Source organism: Montipora foliosa, chromosome 2 (assembly GCF_036669935.1).
Source record: "Montipora foliosa isolate CH-2021 chromosome 2, ASM3666993v2, whole genome shotgun sequence".
Lineage (NCBI taxonomy): Eukaryota > Metazoa > Cnidaria > Anthozoa > Scleractinia > Acroporidae > Montipora > Montipora foliosa.
Window position 1 is genome coordinate 22,173,427 of NC_090870.1, and position 18,100 is coordinate 22,191,526.

The 18,100-nt window shown below is 38.1% G+C and overlaps 1 protein-coding gene across 1 annotated transcript in view; it reads right to left on the minus strand.

The window, feature by feature from the left end:
- LOC137992675 (integrator complex subunit 3-like) overlaps nt 1–18,100 on the minus strand; it is an 85,312-nt gene that overhangs the window by 46,175 nt on the left and 21,037 nt on the right. The window contains exons 6-9 of the mRNA XM_068838155.1: nt 5,886–6,027; nt 3,357–3,415; nt 2,938–3,008; nt 2,442–2,539 (exon numbers count right to left, since the gene is read on the minus strand). Coding sequence (XP_068694256.1) covers nt 2,442–2,539; nt 2,938–3,008; nt 3,357–3,415; nt 5,886–6,027 — 370 coding nt within the window. The remainder of the gene's footprint in view (nt 1–2,441; nt 2,540–2,937; nt 3,009–3,356; nt 3,416–5,885; nt 6,028–18,100) is intronic.

Below are 18,100 nucleotides of genomic sequence, written 5' to 3' on the forward strand. Positions count from 1 at the left end.
TTGGAACCAACTTTAGGTATGTGCAAGTGAATGTCCTTGAGGCCAGAAGATTTGTTGACACACAGCGATGACAATTCTTTCCAAACAAAGCTAACTGGAATGTCTTTAAAAACAAAGTCTGGGGTAGCTCGTGATGTCAAAATCAGACGATCACAATGTGAGCTTACATTCAATGTGGGAAGAAGGCTTCTAAGACGGCTACCCACTGACGTAAAGAACTTGTTAAAACAATTAGCAATATCCAAGCTGCCCGTACAGTTATCCTTGACTGAAAGTTGACATGATTTTATAATTCTCCCAGTAGTGTTACGAAAATATATTTAATATATAGATTTAGCCAAGCCTAAAAGCGGAGTTCCCTGGTTATTTATTCTTACTGCCTGTAGGGTTTGTGAAAATAAAAGGCTTCGAATTGTCCGCGTTTTGATGTTTCCGGTTGCTGCTTTAATAATTAAATCATTTTCTTTCCTTTCTTCTATAGAAAAATTCATTGCCTAACTAGTGAATTCCACGGTAAATTTTACGCTAAAAACCAATATTGCATGAATCAGGAAGCGATGAGTGCGACATCGGTTTTTCCAGTGAAATTTACTTTGCAATTCACCAGTTTGGCAATAATTTTTTCTTGAACCGAATGAGTTTTAAAAGAAAACAAGCACACCCTCAGCGAGCAAATGGAAAAGGAAAAAAAGCCATTTCAGAGTCAACTGTAAATAGCCAGCGAATAGGAATCTTGCTAAAATTAGAAGCCATAAAAACAACTTTGTCAGTTCAAGGTCAAAGAAAAGTTTTACTGATGTACGTTATTCCACTTTATCGGTGAAAACAAGATCAACACATTTTTATGTATTTCATTGAAACATGCCAGGTTGGCTTGGTACAAGAATCGGCAAACTACAGCAATGCAACCAAGAAAGGACGAACTTCAAACACGATCTGCTCCAACACTTAAATAACGTTTGGGCACTTTAAAAAAACTTCTGAAAACACAAGCTACTGAGATTCCCCCTAATTTTACGAGAACTCATTGCGAATACGTGTTTATAACGTAAGGGCAAAATTTTCTTGTCACTGTCGAGGCACAACGAAAACCAGTTGGGCAAACAGATTAAAAAAGCACTTGTTAGCTCGCATTTTAGAGGAAAACAAGCAAACAAATCAACTCTTTCTTTATGTCCAAAAGAGTACAGATTATTTCCAGTTGACAATAAAAATTCGATTCTCATTCCTGAATAAAGGAAGAACCGATTAAACCAACTTTTAAAAATACGCATCCACATTAAATAACGCATCCGTAAAAATAACAAACAGTTTAGTGCCCAAGGAAAGAATTTGTGTGCTAAGTATGAGCTATTACTGGTATTCTGTTTTGTCGTTGTCGTTCTCTTTCGGTCAGTCCTTTCGTTTCTGTTCTAGACATAGTTCTGGTCCTCCAGGCATCACGTAACCTTATCAGAGCTTCTAAAGATATGCCAAAAATTGCAATACAGAGAAAAAAGCAGCTCTAAGCAAATTAAAAATAAACACTCAGCTTTAAGTTTACATCCCACCGATGCTTGACTTGAATACATGTAACTCCGTAGTCACCAGTGTGGACCACAGATATCATATGTCAAACTGGATTGAAACCAGCGAAAAATGCAGAAAGAAAACTACCTCTTCCAAACCGTTTTCCACCTGAACACGAAAAGCACTGACTGTAAGAACGTTTGTTTATACATAGTATGGCCGTGTAGCCACGTCGAGCCACAGAAAGCGCGGTAAAAATGAAGCCTCGTTTATGTTAAGGTGAGTTAACCTGGGTTGAGCCTGCATTCCAATCGAAAGCCAGTACCCGGTCAGCGGTCAACTTAAAAAAACAGCTGACCTCGGTGAGCTCTAAGCCTGAGCCCACGATATGGTCACGTGATACTGGTCAGCGGATACCGTTTTGACACGTGTCAATTAATCAAAAGATGGATGTCCAATATCAAGATGTATGCCGTAAACTAGCATGATACTGGTCACATTGCCAGACATGGAGGGGTGGACGTACGGACATTCATGATGTCAGCTATAAAACAAAATTTTCTCACATTGATGGGTTACCATATTTTCTTAACTATGGAGCTCCGCTAATATTTTAAACACCATTGTAGAAACTTGTAAGCTATCTGTGTACTGGCCGGTTTTGATTGGAGTCAATGCCGTTTACAACAATTTTAACTGTGAACAACTACATGTATGCTAACCTCAGAGTATAGAAATTTGAACTGGATATTGACCAAGATACTAGCAACAATGAATACAGCTAAAAAACCCTCAAACAAAGTGTAGGCTACCCATAACGTCTTGTTTTTTTTGCAAAGTACACATTTCACTCAATCTGTGACCAATGCAAATCAGTACCATTTCCATGTAGGTTGATGTAATTAAAGCAATGTGACAAGCAGTACATGTACCTTGGATGTCAAGAACAAAATCTTATTTTCCATCTCAGGATGAAGTCTGCATGCTAAAAACTTCCTAGATGTCCTTGTGTAGAGTAGCTGAGATATCCCTGGAGATAATTAGTGTCAAAAAATGTATAGGTACTTACAACTACTATTGATAACTGTTTAATCGTCTTGGTTCACTATGGTGCTCTGTTCATAACAAAAAGAAGTAGCTAAAAGACTAACTCTAGGATAATTCTACAAAACGACCACTGTTATTTAGGTCAAAGGTCTTTCCGAGGAAAAAACCTTGATGCCGATAGAAAGTGATGGAATCTGTATCAATCTTCACAAAGGAGAACCTCTAAAAAGATATCATTATGGTATTTGAGCTGTGAACTAAACAAAAACTCTAAATTCACTTTCTGGAGAAGGGGTCAATATTCCCGGGAATGTTGGTGAGATTCCGTAGCATTTTGACAATCGCAGTAAGTTACAATCAAAGAAAAGGAGCTCTACAAACCTGTAAACTGAGGACTTAGTGATTGAGGTTTGTACAGAATGTCCTTCCAAAGTGCAGTGAATTCTGGTATTCTTAAACCAAACAAATAATTAAACGAGAATGTGATCAATCGACATTTAACAGAAAAGTAAAATTGGTGCATGCATTTAAAGAATCTGTCAAACACCAACTGAACGAAAGAAAAGGTTCTCAAAGTGTATTGCAACATTCTGTTCAAAGTAGTAGACTGATGTAGTTATACAACAAGGACAATGGAGGTGTTTGCATCTTTCAATCAAATTCAGGTAACTGAACATTTATTTAATGCCATTCACTAACTTTGACTTGGAAGAAGTTACAGTACTACACTATATAACCATTAAAGCAATCAACCTCTCCAATACATTGTCAAAAAAATAAACATTTTTCAGTGAACACACCTTGTTACATTTTGTAAAAGCCGCACAAGATCCCTCCCAATTTGAATGCAGTCTGCAAACTAATCAGAGAGATTCATTCTGATTATGTCTTTAATCTTTTCTTTTACAAATGCAAACCTCTTCTTAGCCTCTACAATCCCAGACAAAATTGGGACATTTGTTACCGGTACTTTGTTCTCCATACCTTGAAACTGTCTTTTCCAGAAGTAAATCTGATTTTAACATCCCCTTCCCCAAGGAAAAAATGTTGAAACTCAGTTGGTGTAATTGCAGTTATTAGTAGTCCACTCCTTTCTTCTGGCTTTCAAAAATCATTCATAATTCATAACACAACCAATCTCATTTACTAATTAAAATTGATATTCCTCTGCGTAAAGTATGCTACTGTTACAAAATAAACTATAAATTACTAAAATTATAGATCTGGTAAATAGCCCCAAGGGTTATAACACAGGACCAAAAGGGTGAGCATGCCAGAGAGTGCATTGCAAAAGAAAAGATGGAGAACTGAGGGGAGGCAGGAGAGAGGCATTCCAGAATTTTGTAACCATTTGTTATCACAAAGGTGTTTGTTATCACAAAGGCCACCTGTATAAGAAAAGGATTCTACCTACCTCTCTCCCACCCCACCCCCAAAAAACACAACTTTATGAACAGTGTATGCAGGTACATGTATGCAATATTATGTACGTTCCAGTTGCATTCAGAAGACATGCCAGATTTCTGCATATGCTGCATATAGACCAGAATTTCTCATCTCCTTACTTACTGATTGATGAGAAAATGATGAGCGAGCTAGCACTCTCGCCATAGAGATACCATGCAGATATAGTATAAAGAATTTTAAAGGGAGCACCTCTAGTACATGATTATGCATTGAAGAAGTAACAGTCATGTAACCTTAAAGTGGTACTATGATCAAAAAATCACTAAATCAGTTTTTTCTTCAGATTTTGAAAGACTGTTTGCTTATCACCCGCCTGGCAAAATTCTGAGCTTTGATTTTTATCCAAAGGCTGTTTACTTTGAGTGTAAGTTTGGGATTTCATTGTTCGAGATTGCTCACGTTCAAGACTGACTGACTGGACCTCAGAGGGTTGTATCTAGGGAATAGTGATGTCATTCGCTCAATTGCTTAAAATGTCAGCGTGCAAATGCAATTTACTATGTATGCTTAACACGAGCTTAAAATTCTGAAAGCCTGAAACTCCAGCCGATTAGGCAACACCCAACTTCTGCAGCCTCTCCATACATAATATGCCCCAATGATCTTCTTTTAGGACCGTCCACATCAAGACTACCTAGTGGACCCTTCACACAGCCAGTTCACGGCACCGATTTGAACTTGTCCATGTAATCACACACAGCTTCTGGAAAAAATGGACAAAGCGCATACCGTACACAAATCTGAGATCGCTAGAGAATATGGGATCAGCGAACTCATGGTTCGTCAATGGCAAAAGGATGAAGCAAACCTCTTCAACAGTCAGCTTATGGTGTCAACAAAAGTATCCCAAACTCCATCAAGCACTGCTGGAGTGGTTTTCTGAGCAGACAAGACATGGTAAGTTTATGTTAGTGCAAAACCTGTTACGTTGTGTTTGTTTTCCATAGAGTGGGAACAAACAATTCTTATTGGTCTGTTTTGTTAATTTGAAAACCATTGCTGATCGCTACCCAACCTCTTCTTTTAACAGCAATTATTGTCAGTGATTTAATGTTAAGGTTAAAACCAAGAGAACTGTGCAGTGATTCCGAGTTCAAAGCATCATTGGGTTGGTAGCAAAACTGGAAAAGACACCATTCCATCAGCGGCTCCCAAATGATCTGGAGGAGAAGACGGTCACTTTCCAAAGAATTTGAAACTAACAGCAAGAAGATAAATTATCTTGAGCAGTAAACTGAAGCAACCACAAAACAAATGGCTCCTTTTGGAGCCACCAATTTAAAGTAACGTTCATGACCAATAATTATAAGAAGTTTTCTATTTAACAATTAGATTATGAGCTCGAGATTTCTATGAGGTGATACATGTAGTTGATTCGGCCTTCGATCTCATCAATTATGTCCTCATAGAAATCGAGAGCGAATAATCTAATTGTTTTAGTGGAATTCTTACTAAAATTTACTTCAACGGTTTCCAATTATTTCTTGACGTATTATTTAACTTTGCACCTGAAAAAGATCGCTCAGATTGAACTGTCATTTAAAAGTTGTGCGTGCGAGTGCATCAGCTTTTTCAATAATTTCAACTTTTTTGAAAGTCAAGAAACTGTAAATGTGAGGTTCATTTCTAAGAAATTTAATTACCCATTTGCATCCAAATTTTCCTCCAAAACTTTGGAAAAACAGATTACAGCATTTGCATTAGTATACTAGTAGAATTCTACTAATGTTCTTTTGGGTCAAAATACTCGGCTATAAGCTGAACCACCTCTTGTGTTAAAATATTAGCTCACCCTTGATCAATTTCGTGAAAAAATAGCTCGACTTATAGGCGAATAAATACAGTACTATACTAAAAATTACCTTTTCCCGAAGAAGTGACACACAAAATTCAATTTCCATTTGCCGTAGATTTTTGAAAGGTGCTGCTTCGTGGTCTTCCAGGAGTCGAAGAAAAGTATAAACAGCTGTTGCCAAAAGCACCGGATTCCTCTCTAGCCAAAATCTGTGAAAAAAGTTGATAGAACTTTACCATAATGTAACACAACATCTGAAATAACTACTACTGGTAATATTTTTGTACTGGCAATTTTTCATAACTTACAGATAAATTTGTGACATTATCAAGCAACAGAAATAGTGGTTGGGACTAGAGCAGCATCCAGATCACAAGGTGTCATTTGCATAATCAGATATGTGATGTAATTAATTTTTAATACGTACCAATGCATGCCCTTTATTTGAAAAAAAGAAATTGAACAACTGTATGGATAAACATAGACACTGGCTTTTTGTTGGTCACAATCAAAGTTAAATTATGAAAAGAAAAGATACCAAAGTCCTGCATTCATACTCCATAAAGAGTTCTACTTAATTACAGAAAGATGTCCCACGATGTTGAAATGAACTGCTTCAAACATTTTGGACTGATTTAAAAAACTTAAACTAAAATCAGGTGAAAAAATTGAATTACAACATGTACATTGTACATTTTTTTATAAAAACAGTTTCACAATGACAGTTTTTGCCCCTGATAGAACAGTGTTACAATGGATGCTGGTCTTTAGTTGCAAGACCATCTGTAGAAAGTTCCATAAATTAATTACATGAATGGCAAACAGCTAAATGGGAAAGATTTTGCACTTAGTTAGCCAGTCTAACTATTAAATTTAGTTAAATGAAAAGTCATTATCACTGGGTTCTCGTATGGCAATCCAGTCGAAAAACAAGATTATTAGCACTTCTCTGTTTTTCCCTTCTGTCAGAAATTGGAAAAGTTGCACAACAGGGTCTTTCTTGTCAATCCCTGCCGAGTATTGTCTTTGTGCCTAGAGCCTTTTGCATGAACATGTATCTTTCAATTGGTAGGTCTCAAGGGGTAATAGAAATGGATAGATTCCTGAAGGTAGATTTTAGCCGGTGGACACATGCAATACAAGCAATGGCACCGAAGCCGATGTAACATGAATGGTGTTTCATTGGATCTTTAAAGTGCCCCTAACACTAAAATATTTTTTTCCCAAAAAAAAGAAATCTTTGCACCTGTTCGAAACGCATTGGGCCATTTTTTCCTTTTTCTAACAAATCCTGCCTTTTTGTAGGCTTCAAAACTTGCTTGGTTTTTCGCAAGTTTTGAAGGCTATAAAAAGGCAGGATTTCTTAGCAAAAGGAAAAAAGGACCACATTGCGTTTTGAGCAGGTGCAAAGATTTATTTTAGCGAAAAAAATATTTTGGGGTTAGGGGCACTTTAATCAAAATATACCCTAATGGAGCTCACGAATGGAACATCCATTCGATAAACAACACATGCGGTGAAGTTTGAATATCGGGAATCTTAAAAGTGAGGAATAATGGACTTTGACAACAATTGCATCTTTCACGTCAGGTGACTTTTTCTGGTTGGATATGGGTTTAACAAATTCAGAGAAGGAATCAAACACCTTGAGTGTATGTCGGATACCTGTTGTTTGGCTATTATATTACTTATTTGTACTCAACTCTGCACAGTCTTCACGTAAAAAAAAACAATTAGTTTTTGACTAAGACAGCTTGTTGTCAATTCTGCGCTTCCCTATTCAAGGAACAGGTTCTTCAGAAAAGGGTTTGATCCTGAACTCCGGTGAGAAATTTATTTAGTACCGTATTGCTTCTGACTCGGATTGTGTTGCTTGCTTGCATGCAAAGATTGAAATAGGGTTTTTTTGCCTCTATAAGCAAATACATGCATGTTGTTTGTTTCAATAAAAATTTTTGGCTGGAAAAGGGTTTTGTGAGATTATTCTGCCTTTGTGGATTCATCCTGTTATGTAAATATCACACGAAAATAATGAACAGCTGATGTAACCTGTGATCAGGCGTTTTTTCTTTAGACAGGGCGGACAAGGTATGCCTGATGCAATTTCTTAACGAGTTGTCAGCCACCCACCTGTCAAGAGTGATGGTATCATGCGTCACGCTATAAATGTGAGCCAATCAGATTTTACCAGCAATTACCTGGACATTATGATTCAAGCAATATCTATGAAGTCAGACTTCATCCACACAATCAAAGGCTCTTCTGCAAATCCCGCTTGACAATTGGTGTGGTTTCTCTGTTCAAACCATCAAGGAACAAAGAATTTCAAGGTGAAAAAGGAGAAAACGCTGAATACTTCATGTTTTCTTCATGTGCAATCAACAGTACGATGAACTTTATTTGCAGACTGCGAGCAATCTCTCTTATCCTCTTGAATGGTTGAAATGAACGCATACGTTGAACTTTTAATGGCTGAAACGGACACTCTGGTGATGGAGTCTTATTGGTCGATTTCAGGAGAAGTGACGATGTCAACTTTGATAAATGTCAATCAACTCTAAATTTGCGGTAATTTGGAGACCGCTTACAATCAGAATTTAAAACAAAAACAGGAGCCAGATTCACTCTTCCTGAAAAGCATATGTTTTGGCCATTCTGTCCACAGGTTTCATTAAAAGCTTTATCAATGAAAGTTTCACTGTTGCAAAAAGTGTTATAGCTGCTGTTGTTCCAACGGTGATTATTATTGTTGAAATGCAAGGATGCTCCAGCAATTCGAAGGCAATATTATTGCCAAATTGCAGAAATAGTATACACCGATTTACAGGTACTATTTTCCGATTTTATATCACTAAGATTTTTACCTATTTTACGAGTAAAGCCTCTGATTCTATCTATTTTACGACTGAAGTGTTGGATTAAATTTTCATTCTCCAATTATATGATTTCACCTTAACACGCTTTTGAAATTATTCTCCGACTCTACAATTTTTCCGATTCAAAGATGGCCAAAATAATCACTCAACAGTTAGCTTTGTGAAAGGATTGTTTTCCCACTGTCATTTCACCAGAATTTAAGGATTAAATATCAAGCATGCATTCCTTGCTTCCATCATCATTTGCGGTAGTCTTGAATCTTCCTTCGGTGACATCGCTTCCTTTGTCTTGGGATCATCTGTTGCTATTGCACACATGGAAAAAGTGAGTAACTTTGAAATGTAATAAATCCATGGTTCTCCAAAATAAAGTTCAGGGAAAGCCTGTCTTCTCCCTTCCGATATGAGACATTAAACCTTTAACACCCAAACCGGCCACTGACTTAGTATTTTACTCTGTCTAACGCCAAATGATTTTACTCGTCAATGGGGAACCCCCGGGAGTCAATGGGTAAAAAAAATTATCAATGCTTGCGTTTAATGTTTCCACTTTTACTTTGCGGATTAAACCACAAAAATTAAACCCCGCAAACTACACGGTATTCAAGTTTTGTTGGCAAATGAACATTACTTAATATTTTTCAAATGGGCATGGCAGAAGGATGATGAGAGCTGTGAATCTGTCACTGGGGTTCCAAAACACAATATGAAACCACTGCAGTCTCTCTTTTTGCTCTAACAAACGCCTGCGGTATTCGTGCCTGGCAGTTTCAGCCATTTTGAAGTGTTCGCTCATTTGTTTCAACGATTTAAAAAAAAAACAGAGACTGCCTGCAGTCTAGATTACATGTAATTGAGGTGCCAATAAAAGATGCTAATATCACTGTACATGAGGAAAATGTCAAGTTTTCCACCAGCAGTTACTCAAATGTCATTTTGTGAGAAGTGTGTCACTAAGGCATTTTCTTGGGAAACTTTTCAGAAAATTTGTTTACTTTGCTGTAAAAATCTGACATCAGTTGACATTACCAAGTGCGACCCCAAGTTTTCCATTTGGAAAAAAATTGGAAAATCGGCAAAAACACAAAGGTGCCGTCTTGGGTGGGGCAGGCAGATTTTGGAAAACTCGAGCTAAACAATAGGAATCATGGCGGAAACTGAGACTACCCACAGACAACTCGTTAAGAAATTCTATTAGGCGTACCTTGTCTGCCCTGTCTAAAGAAAAGTACGCCTGATCGCAGGTTACGGCTGATGCGTCAGCTAACGCATTGACTGATGGGGATATCCCTGCTTTATTTAGGATTCAGAGGATAAAGGGAGCTTTTATGGTTTTCCTGTAAGAGGAGGGGATACTTGGGATAACAATTTTGATTTAGATGGTTTTAAAAGTGGTGAAGAACACGGTGGCAAGCAAGAGAAGGATGACACAGATGCTGGACAAGGACCAGCTGGATAATATTCAAGTTCCAGATATCACGGCAGCCAATGGACTTTATTTCGTGGCAGATAATCATAATGAATTAAATATCTTTCTTACTTTCATGATAGGAAATGACCTATGGAAATTAACGGTAACCGAAACAAGTAGGTATTGCTTGTTTCCAAGAAGCAAGCTGAACAGAATTAAAGGCCTTTGTCACTATTAACATAATAATGGACATTGATAAGCTCCCAATTTAGCTTTATATTGGCCAACCAATGAATGTTTTGCAAATTACAAGTTCTTTGTCCTAGGATAAATTGCTAATTGAAGGAATTTTCGCCTTCGACATACCTTGGAAGATCAGTATCTCCAGCAAATAATTATATCAAATTGATCATGCATTCTATATTCCGCAAATGCGTGAATACCTCCAACAATTTTCTTTGTTGTTTTCCTTGTGTTGTGTGAGTTATCTTTCAGTGAACGTTTTCCAAGTGCCAAGAGCACTTCTCTACACGATTTGACCTTTTTTGTTCTCTGACGAAACATGACACATTAGTTATCAATTAACTAAATTAATTTTGTGGTTTTGTGTATTTTGTTTTTGCGTATAATCTTTGCACTTATACCTGCAAGAAAACAAAGTGATTGGAATAAATTTTGAACAATTTATATCCATTGAGTGATTACACAAGGCATTTTTAATTTTTTCAAGGGCTTTGTTAGTTAGTGATAAAAAAACTAACTTGATTGCTTAACGCATGCCGCTTCAAAACATCTACCATTACATTCTCAGTTGAGCCTTAGGACGTATTTTCAATCATCTTTTAGCAATATTTTTACATCATCTGGAAGTTCACTCTTCTTCAAGGTGATGTTAATTCTACAATGTAGAACTCAGTCTCTTGTGTACATTTACTGCACATATGGTTTACTTTTAACACTTGCTTACCACTGCTATACAAAATTGGACAAGTAACCCTTACACATCACACATGGGTTAAACTCATTGCCAATACATGTAGATGAGCTTGGGGAATGTGCCTATGAAAGCGGGTGGTGGAGCCAAGAAAAATGACAAGGAACCAATTTAAAGTAAGCCAGGTTACATGCAGCCCAGAAGATTTGACGGCCAGGAACTTAGAGATTTCAGGAGTTAAAGATAACCAGCAGAATGTCATCTATGATTGGCAATCCTTGAACTTGTGAGAATCCCTGGGTGCATTTAATTCCCTGTACATTTTGTACTACTCGCTGCAAGCGGAGACAATTGACTGGGGGTTCTGGGAAGCCCTCTTCAACTTGTAAGGAGCGAACAGCTACTGAAAGATTATTCAGGAGTGTAACTGGTCTCGCCCCAAAAGGTGTCAAACAGGCATAAGGTCCATTTGTCGGTCGGGCAAGGGGGGCCATTGGCATGCAGTTTGCCCATTTGAGCACAAAAGCTAATGAAAATCATCTGGCCAGACGAGTAAGTTCTGCGAGTGGAAGAAGCCACGTTCTAAACCAAACAGAACTGGCACTGTTGCTCTAAAGATGACAACCCAATTCCTACAACATCTGAGGTGGATAGACACTGGTAGCAAATGAGCCTCTGGTGTCAATGAAAGCGGGACAGAGCATCAGCAACACTATTATGAATCCCAGAAACATAGTGGGAGGAGAAGAAAAAATTGAAACACACAGCAGACGCAAGAAGATGGTGAAGCAAGCACATCAAGCCAGGGATCTTGAATGTTCTGGAGATGATGTACACTATGTCGCCATTAACCCTTTGACATCCAAACCGGCCTAAATTGGCCAGACTTGTTATTTTACTCTGTCTAATGCCAGACGATTTTACTCGTCAATGGGGAACCCCTGGGAGTCAATGGGTCACCAGAACAGAAAAGAATGTAATGCCTTGTTCATTGGGGGCCCCGCAGATAATAATACATTTGTATATCGCTTATACAGGCTGGTTCTAAGTGCTGCTTACAATGATATAAGAAAAAAACTATATCAAAAAATTTGAAAACTCTGCAAGGTCAATAAATGAGTTTTCAGCTTTTAAACAGTGACAGTTCCTGATGTCCTGTTGAAGTGCATACCTGCATACCATAAACATGGTGCAGCCACTGTGAAAGAAAAGTATCCGCAGATGTGTGAATACCTCCAGCAATTTTGATTTATATGATTGTGAGGTCAACAACAACTTACAGCAACTTTTACAACAACAACTTTAACAACTTTATTTATTTATTTATGTTTAAGTACAAGTTGGGGTGGTTTGCCCTGCAAATAGCTGAGAAGCTAGTTGAGGCGGGCCAAGACAAATACACGAGCAACTCAAATAAGTACCTTAAAGAAACAATTTAAACCTTAAATTAAAACAAGTTAAAACAGATTACAAAATTAAATAAATAACAAGAGGCTACAAGTAGCCTATACTCGGGCCTGCAAAGGTACAGTTAAGTGGTGTAAGGTTAATTTAGCACTAAAGAAAAGAAAAGAAAAGAAAAGAAAAGAGAGAAGTCTGTCCTTCTTACATGTACATCAGCCTGACATTGCGATTCTCATGATGTTCGACTGTGTATGTAGTGAATATCCGGACCCAGATTATCTTCATTACAGGTGGTGATAATGAAAACTGGACCATGGAAACGAGGTAAAAATAGTGTATTTATTCCAAAGTGGCTAAGCACATTGTTTTTTACTGATCGTTGGGTATTCTTGCTCAGTGTTTGAGAAAGGAAACGCTAATTGAACGGTTTAAGATGAAACAAAATGGCTCATCGAAATATCTTTTGCAGAAAAAAATGAAAGAGAAATGAAGGTAAGATGTGAAAACATCTTTCCAAGATGACCAAACTTTCGTGCAGTGGTGCATGTAAAAAACACTTTGTCATGTGCACGACACATGAAGATGTGCACTATATCTCAACACTTGAAAATACTTTCAGAAGTACACAAGTTCCTTGAGGATGGCCATGCCAAATGAATCCATAGCACGAGAATCAAATATTTAAAATATACCATTTGTTGTAATTTAAATACTCACAGTAATATGCACCCAATTGTCAAAATAAATATGTTATTTGCCAGCTGGGAGGTCCCTATAGGGAAAGACTGTGACTGAGGCCTTGAAATTGCTGCCCGAGGCCTCAGGCAGTTTTTTCAAGACCGATGTCACAGTTTTTTTGCTATACAGAGCAACCCTTTGCTGGTACATGACATAATTATTTATTTTGACAATTAGGTGCAAATTACTGTGAGTATTTAAATTACAACAAATGGTATATTTTAAGTATATAAGGCTTTAACAGATTTGGCCAATGCAGGTGTACGTTATAATCTGAGATCTAGGAGCAAAGTCTTTTTGTCCTCATTTTATTTACAACAAAACCGTTGATTTTATGACCTTGAACGGCCGACTACAAAGAACGCGAAGATAACTATCGCGACATGAATAGCCCTTTTAGTACAGTCACGTCCCATTAACCGTATTTTATTGATAGGGCAGTAAAATCTCATTTAAAGAGAAGAAAGATACTTGTTTATGTGCACAATACATCAAAGCATAAAGTCTACAAATACCTATTTAAAATACCGGTAGTATTTGTAGACTTTATGCTTCGATGTATTGTGCACATAAAAAAGTTTCCTTTCCTTTACCTTCAAATACTTACGCCAGCATAACATTTCAAATTCCGTTTTTCGTGAAACTTCTCACGATTACACGTGTTACATACGAACCATGGCAATTACTAGGTTCCTCGTTAATCCAATTTAATACTAAGACTTCTTTGCATTACTAATTAACACGAAAAGGGATAACTTGGGAATTCTTAACAATACATCGCTTTAATCTAGCCCAAAATCATTCAGATATCCATCTAGAGCCATACCAGTAGAAACCTGAGAGAAGGGATGACTGGAGCAACATACAACCTGATTTCCCATCATAAATTCAACATACACTCTAGGATGTTTGCTCTCGACCTGATGCATGTCGGCAAGGTAAAGTGGGAGCCATCACGTGTCGTTGTGCCGGTCCATGGCAAAGAAATATGGTGTCATACATGTAGCTGCTACAGCTGAGAGGTGGAAATTAAGCCAATATGTGAAGACAATGACATGTAATATCAAATGTGACACCAATGTTCTTCGCAGACTTGATGGGGTAATAATTTCAGTGCCAAAGCTAAGTGGTGCAAAGGTTCCATGCGAAACTCGGAATGAATCAACAGTAATTCATTTTCAGCTTGCAATTACAACAGAGGTGGTCCAGGAGCTGGCAAAACATTCTCCCATGAAGTAGGCACCAAAGCCGAGAGGAGCCAGACACATCTGAAGTGACCTGAAAGTCAGGAGTAGCTGCAATGCCAAGAAATGGAAGCCACCACTGACATCCATGTGAAATTCCACAATTAAGCAAATGGGGTGGTCCTGCTTGCGGAAACAACGAAGGAGGTGGATCATGGGGCGCAGAAAGGTGCCATCTGGTCAGACAACCATTGCAGCGTGATGTCAATGGCCAACGAGGGACTCCAATTGATGCCTGGTACACCACAGTCGATCGTGCCACAGCTGAATCAATTCTTGCAGAGCACAATGCTTATCCGCTTGAAGGTGATCAACCTGAGCCACAGAATCCACTTTGATGCCCAGTACCACCAAGCGAGAGGAAGGGCCGATACACTTGTCGGGATGGAAAGGTAGCCCTAACAACCTGCAAACTGCCAGCATATTGACTGGAAACTGGAGGGCAGCTGGTAGTGAAGTTGTCTAAATAGCGCAGCAGGTCCAAGACATTGTGAACATGATGGAGAATCCACTCCACCATGTCGCAGGGCTCGAAATTAACGAAAAAATCCAGTCGCATTTTGCGATAAGATACGAAAATTTAGTCGCAATTTCGCAAATTTTAGTCGCAAAATCGCCGCGCTGCAATGTGTTGTCAGCGGTTTAGCAAAAAAATATGAGCCAGCAATACTTGTGTGTAAAGAAACCGCTGAAAATGGCGAATGATCGAAGAAATGGAGCTGTGCACGTAACATCGCAGCTAAATTACTCTACAATTACGCTATCTTCAGAGAAAAGTCACAGCGAGAAACAAAATAACTTTGTCATTTCTTGCGCAGAAGTAGGGTGATACATTTTGAACGAGTTAGAAACAAACTGCAAGGATTGAAAAGACTAATTAAAAGCAATTTTCAAATTTGCTAAGTACAGAACAGCTCAGACTGTGTACAGTACAGCTGTGTTGTGTAAACTAAAGTTACAAAAGAACTTTTGAAGGGACCAAAAACATTTCAATGACAAGTGTACCGGGGGTAATGAAAATCCATAATTTAAAGCTGACAAACAGTTGAAAACACGCGATTTCCAGACATCTGTGAATGGCTTTTCAACTGTCTTGTCGCTTTTAACTACATGAACCTAAAGCACTGGGGACAATGATTTTGTCGACACTTGGCATGGTATTTTGCTTAAAAAATAAAATCATTTGAGATACACTGCATACAGGAACAAAAATACACATTGCACTATTTCAATAAGAAGATGCGAAAATTTGATGCGACAAGCCGACAACTTTACTTTCCATATGAAAACGACCAAATTAAACCCCCAAAAAATCCCAAAAATAATCTTATCATTACCTCATGAAACTGAACAAACCTTCACTTCATTGCGAGACAAATTAAAAAGGTCACAGAACCACAAAAGGCCAACATCACGCACACCAAGATTTCAAACAGCCTCAATAGCAAACGTTTCAAGAATGAGCGTGCTGAATATCTTACTGCTCTAATCTAGAGCAAGGCAACTTTTAAAAGTCTTAAAAGTCTTTGGTCTGAACTGAACATCTGTTAAATGTGGAAAGCATATAAAAAAATATGTACACATGTACTACATCTAGAGAGAGTCTTTCCGCCGCAACACATGGCACTTCGCTGAAAGATCTACATGTGCCTTAATTGATTACATTACAACTGTCTTTTTTGTTAAGATTTCCTGCAAAAATTACTTTGAAACCCCATTTTTTAAGTTCTAGGTCAAAAAGACTTGTCCAACCCCCGTGGTTTGAGCGATTTGTTAAAAGAAGTCATGTCAATCATTTTACATGTACAGCTGTACATGTAAGCCTTCCTTGTGGATAATCAGATAATTGATAATTTTCATTTTGTTCCCTTGATCATTCCATAAAAAATTGTAAAAAATACCGTTTATCACTTTAATTACCTTATTATTTGATACAAATGGCCAGAATATAATAATTATGTAAGTTGTGATGCTAGAAGGTTTTTCAAAACTGTAATTTTCCCTAACAGACCGAGTCTGCGAAGTTTCCAAAAGCCCAAAGTTTCCTTAATCTTTTTCAGTTTATCCTTGTAGTTCAAAGAAACTGTCATGTCAGGGTCTGTTGACAGCCACACTCCTAAGGTTTTTACTTTATTTTTAGGCTTTTAAAAATTCTTTTCAGGGCAAAGTTTAAGATTGCCTTTAGCATTAGAACCAGTCCAAAAAAGCTTCAGTCACAACATCTCAAGGAGAAACAAGAGTGACAGGAGAGAAGGACCGCTTACATTGGAGGAGATGGTAGAGTCAGAAGAGTTGTGGATAAGGGCTGTACAGCTAGAATTGAGAGAGGGGGTCAACTATCAACAGCTTGCCCCAAAATTCGGTCTCCAAGAAGATCAGGAAGGTGTTATAAGATGAAAGCCCAAAGATGGCCCAAAGAACACCGCCTGACAGTACTACAGATTCAGGAGTGTCACGGTAGACTTCTACACAATGGTGTGAGGAGTACACTTGCTGAGTTGCGCTCAAGGTTTTGGATACCGAAGGGAAGACAAGTTGTGAAGCTTGTGATCAGTCGTTGTGTCCCCTGCAAGAAGATCTAAGACAAATCGTTTACTCAGCCACTGACCGCTACCTTGCCAGAGTTTAGGGTTAGACCAGCCCCGCCATTTCAAAGGTAAGTGTAGATTTTGCCGGACCCTTGGTTGTCAAAGGAAAGACTTCACAAACAAGAAAGGTATACCTCGCTTTGTTTACTTGTTGTGTGACATGTATGATTATGATAATCTCAACGAGGGAGAGGTATTGACCCCTGCGCATCTACTCTATGCGAGGTTGTTATCCTTGCCAGAGCAACCACGACAGGAAGATGACAAGGCTGAAACCAGCTACAGGAAGAGGTATAAATATGTTAATGAACTCTACAGGCAAAGGGAATACTTGACAAATTTGAGGGAGGATGGAAGATGGCAGTAGTGGAGAGCCTCATTGTAGGAAAAGACAAAGAGGTAAGAGGCGCAAACATACGTGTTATAACGAAGGGGAAGGCAATTCATTTAAGTAGGCCTGTACAAAAGTTGTTTCCCGTCGAGATAAGAACTGAGACATCCAAGATCTCAGATGTCTCCAAAGAACGCATTACAAGGTCACAAAGGTGCGACGTTCCTCGTCGTTCTGCAGCGTTGGATGGGGTCTGGAAGACTCGTGCGATGGTAAAACAGCCGAACTTCAAAGCTCTTAAGTATGTATGCGCGTTTCTTGACTCAAAGTGAGTGAGGCATGGAGGGAGTGTTGGGAAACATATCGTGTTATGTAATGCAACACAACGTGCCCTCTAATAATATCTTTATTATATACAATATTAAAAAAGTTGACACTTATTTACATTGAAGCTGTGTGCAGCATAATTATAAAATACATATAAATAAATAAGTATAAAGGAGAAATATAGACATAACGCTTAACTTACCGGTAGCCAGTATTTGTATTGTAAAGAGATAAGGATGTATTTGGAATTGACAAGTTAATCGCTTTCAGTTAATTGCTTTTGAACGTAACGTGCACCATGTGTTTTTACGAGATAAGAATATGGCATGTACTTATCATATGCGAATCATAGATATCTTATACCTTTAAATGCCAAAACAAGAGAGGGTTGTTGTTAGTTGGAATGTATGTACGGTGTGACTGAACATT